Below are 4027 nucleotides of genomic sequence, written 5' to 3'. Positions count from 1 at the left end.
CACAGTAAGACAACTAATGATCTAGTCCAAACATCTCCTTGTATCAGTGAGGGAAATGGAACAAGCAGAACTAAGTGATTTTCCCGTGTAACATCGCAAGTTCATGAAGAACAAGATACGTGACTGAAAAAATCTATCTCTGCATGTTGTTTCTGTAAAACAGATAACCTTTACTTGATTTCTTAGTCTTAGTAATATTATTATTTCCTTCAAAAGTGTGCATGGAGAAGGAAACCATCAATGGCCCTGGGAAATTATACCAGGGTGCCGGAATTTGTTTTCTGTGGACTTACCCAGTCTCGAGAACTGAGCTTGATCTTATTTTTTTTTTTTATCTATGGTCTATGTAACAACTGTGTTAGCAAACATTGCCATCATGGTTACTGTCACATGTGAGTCTCACCTTCACACCCCCATGTACTTCCTGCTCCGCAATCTCTCTGTCTTAGACATCTGTTTCTCCTCTGTCACTGCTCCAAAGATCCTAGCAGACCTTCTCTCAAGGACAAAGACTATCTCCTTCAATGGTTGCATCACACAAATGTTTTTCTTTCACCTATTTGGTGGGGCAGACGTTTTTTCTCTCTCTGTGATGGCATTTGATCGTTACATGGCCATCTCCAAGCCCCTGCACTACGTGACCATCATGAGTAGGGGGCAATGCACTGCACTCATCGTGGCCTCCTGGGTGGGAGGCTTTGTCCACTCCATTGTGCAGATTTCCCTGTTGCTCCCACTCCCCTTCTGTGGACCCAAAGTTGTTGATGGCTTCTACTGTGATGTCCCCCAGGTCCTCAAACTCGCCTGCACAGACACATTTGCTCTTGAGTTCCTGATGATTTCCAACAATGGTCTGGTCACTACCCTTTGGTTTGTCCTTATCTTGGTGTCCTATACTGTCATCTTGATGATGTTGAGGTCTCACACTGTGGAGGGCAGGAGGAAAGCCATCTCCACCTGCACAGCCCACATCACCGCGGTGACCCTGCATTTTGTGCCCTGCATCTATATCTATGCCAGGCCCTTCACTGCCCTCCCCATGGACAGAGCTGTCTCCATCACCTTCACTGTCATCAGCCCTGTCCTGAATCCCTTGATCTACACCCTGAGGAACCAGGAGATGAAGTCAGCCATGAGGAGACTGAAGAGAAGACATGGACCTTCGGGAATAGATGTTATGAAGTCCAGATTGGGAAGTCAGAACTGAAAAGAGTTTTTTCACAACACAATAGAAGGCCCCATTCAATACACCACCTTGAGACCAAAGCTTTATCTTTTCCTCACAGCAGAGTCCTATAATAAGGTTGACCTGAGACAGTCATCCCTACAGGGTTGTCTCATGATGAAATTGTTGGCCGCTTAGAGTCTCAGGTCCACAAATTGTCCGCTATTATAGGGACTCTAATGTTTATATCAAGGAGCCATGTGGGCACAACGGTTAAGCCTTCAGCTGTTAACCAAAAGTTCAGTCGTTCGAACCCTCCAGCTGCTCTGCAAGAGAAAGATGTGGCAGTCTGCTTCCATAAAGATTTATAGCCTTGAAAACTCTATGGGGCAGTTTTACTGTGTCCTATAGGATTTCTAAGAGAAGGAATTGACTTGACTGCAATGGGCTTGGCTTTTGATTTTAATGTTTACCTTGTCCAGACATATCCTTTTATAGGCATGAAAATGGAGACTGAGAGAAATGACCTCTGTGTTCTTGAGTTGTAGGAGTATCTGGGTGGCACAAATGGTTAATCACTTGACTACTAAACAAAAGACTGGTGGTTTGAACCCACCCAGAGGTGCCTGGAAAAAAAGGTCTGGTGATCTGCTTCTGAAAGATAACAGCTTTTAAAACCTTATGGAGTGCAGTTCTACTCTGCCATGAGTTGGAATCAACTAGACAGCAACTAGTTTGGTATTTGGTTCTTGATTTGTAACTATATCATGTATGGCCCAAGCAAGAATTATTAAAATAATCTCCAGGGACCAGGATTCAAGGATAAAATTCAAGCCAGCTCTCCCTATGTGGAAATTTGTTTTCCATTACTAATCAGAGAGCATTCAGGTTCCTTTTTTTTTAAGGAAGCCTCCAGGTTTCCCTTGCAGAAGCTGAGAAAGGTTTCCTGTTTTATAAAAAGTTTCCTAGCTAATTCATGGCAGATACAAAGCTAGATCTGAGAGATCTGACCCTCAGTTAAGTGCACATTTTACTACTCCTGTCTTATACAGGATTTGATGGAGTCTGAAACAAGCTCATCCATAACATTTTTTCCTCTATTGTAGTGTTAAGAAAGGTCCTTGGTTTTCCTTATCACCTGACCAAGAAGCACATACTGCAAGATTTTGAGGTCTTCTGAGAATTTTGACATCCTTTTATAGCCGTTTGTTCCTGACCTTGCTCCAGGGAAAAAGGAATCCTCTCCTGTCTGCATCACTAGAACGAGCCTAACTCATGTGTCCACAAGAAAAAGGCTTAAAGAATAAGCTGACTTCTTTTTATGATCAATGGATCAATTATCTAAAAGACTACAAATCAACACATCCCAAATTCCTCTTCATTCTTCTTTCTAGCCTTTTCTTTAACACCTCCTCTTTTATCTGTTAAAGCAAATAAAAAATAGGATTACATTTCATTTGGTCCCCTGACAACTTATTCATGTGCCAATTAAATAGCTGAAGCTGGTGGTCAACTAAAATTTGAATTGGATACGTTGATTGACCTGTAACATCCCAGACTTCTCTCTCAGCATTCTCTGATGTATATGTGGCTGAACTAATACAAAGGAAGTAAAGAGTCATTTGCATAGAGTAATGTAAGAGGAAAGCACAGGCAAAGAAAACCCCTCTAAAATACCAGCCCCTACCAGCCAGCTGTGCCACGGTTCCTCATTTGGTACTGGCCTGAAATTCCTGCTTTTAAAATATCCCAAAATGTTTTCACACAGAAAGAAACAATCTTTGGTGGTTATGAGGAAGGGGAGGGGTGGGCAGGGAAAAACACTAACTAGGTAGTAGATAAATGATAACCTTGGTGAAGGGTAAGACAGTGCACAAGACTGGGAGAAGTCAGCACATCTTGACCAGGGCAAAGTCATAGAAGCTTCACAGACACATCCAAAGGCCTGAGAGACCAAGCTACGGGGCTGAGAGCTGGGAATCATGTCTCGGGGGACAGCTAGCTCAATTGGCATAATATAGTCTATAAAGGAAATTTTCTACTTCTACACCAACAGTGTCTGAGGTCTTAAAAGCTTGCGAGTGGGCATCTAGTATACATCTGCTGGTCCCATCCTAGCTGGAGCAAAGGAGAGTGAAGAAAACCAAAGACACAAGGGAAAGACTAGTCCAAAGGACTAATGGACCACAACTACCTCAAACTCCACCAGACTGAGCCCATAACAACTAGATGGTGCCTGGTTACTACCAAAAACTGCACTGGCAGGGATCAAAATCGAGGGTCTCAGACACAGCAGGAGAAAAAATGTAAAACAAAATTCAAATTCACATTAAAAAAAAAGAAAGACCCGGTTTGCTGGTCTGACAGAGACTGAAGAAATCCAAAGAGTATACCCCTGGACACCTTTTCAATTCAGTACTGAAATCACTCCTGAGGTTCACCCTTCAGCCAAAGATTAGATAGGTCTATAGGGCCAACAATAACACATGTGAGGAACGTGTTTGTATTTCAGTCATGTCACCAGCCCAAAAGCAAAGACGAGAAGGCAGGAGAGAAAAATGGATGAATGGAAACAGGAAACCCAGGGTGGAGACAGGGAGAGTGTTGACACGTCATGAGGTTGGCAACCAATGTCACAAAATAATTTGTGTATTAATTTGTTCTGTAAACTTTCACCTAAAACACAATTAAAAAGTTACAAAAAAAAATTCTGTAAGTTAGACACAATTCTTGGAGGCAAGCTAGACACAACGCCACAACATCACAAGTTAGATAGCTCCAGAAGGCTACAGTAATGTGAGCATCCATACTGGGTTGAAAGAGGAGACTGGCCCACTTTCAATACTGTCTCTCTAGGGATTA

The 4027-nt window shown here is 42.6% G+C and overlaps 1 protein-coding gene across 1 annotated transcript; it reads left to right on the top strand.

Moving 5' to 3' along the window:
• Window positions 1-240: 240 nt before the first annotated feature.
• LOC101345077 (olfactory receptor 4D11-like) lies at window positions 241-1207 on the top strand. Its single transcript, XM_023743209.1, is given in 2 exon segments — window positions 241-321; window positions 323-1207. Coding segments are annotated over 2 exon segments (966 nt in total).
• Window positions 1208-4027: the final 2820 nt, after the last annotated feature.

The sequence above is a fragment of the Trichechus manatus genome, unplaced genomic scaffold (genome assembly GCF_000243295.1).
Source record: "Trichechus manatus latirostris isolate Lorelei unplaced genomic scaffold, TriManLat1.0 scaffold00240, whole genome shotgun sequence".
NCBI classification, from domain to species: domain Eukaryota; kingdom Metazoa; phylum Chordata; class Mammalia; order Sirenia; family Trichechidae; genus Trichechus; species Trichechus manatus.
Note: the sequence above shows the minus strand (reverse complement) of the source record. Positions and strands in the feature narration are given on the sequence as shown.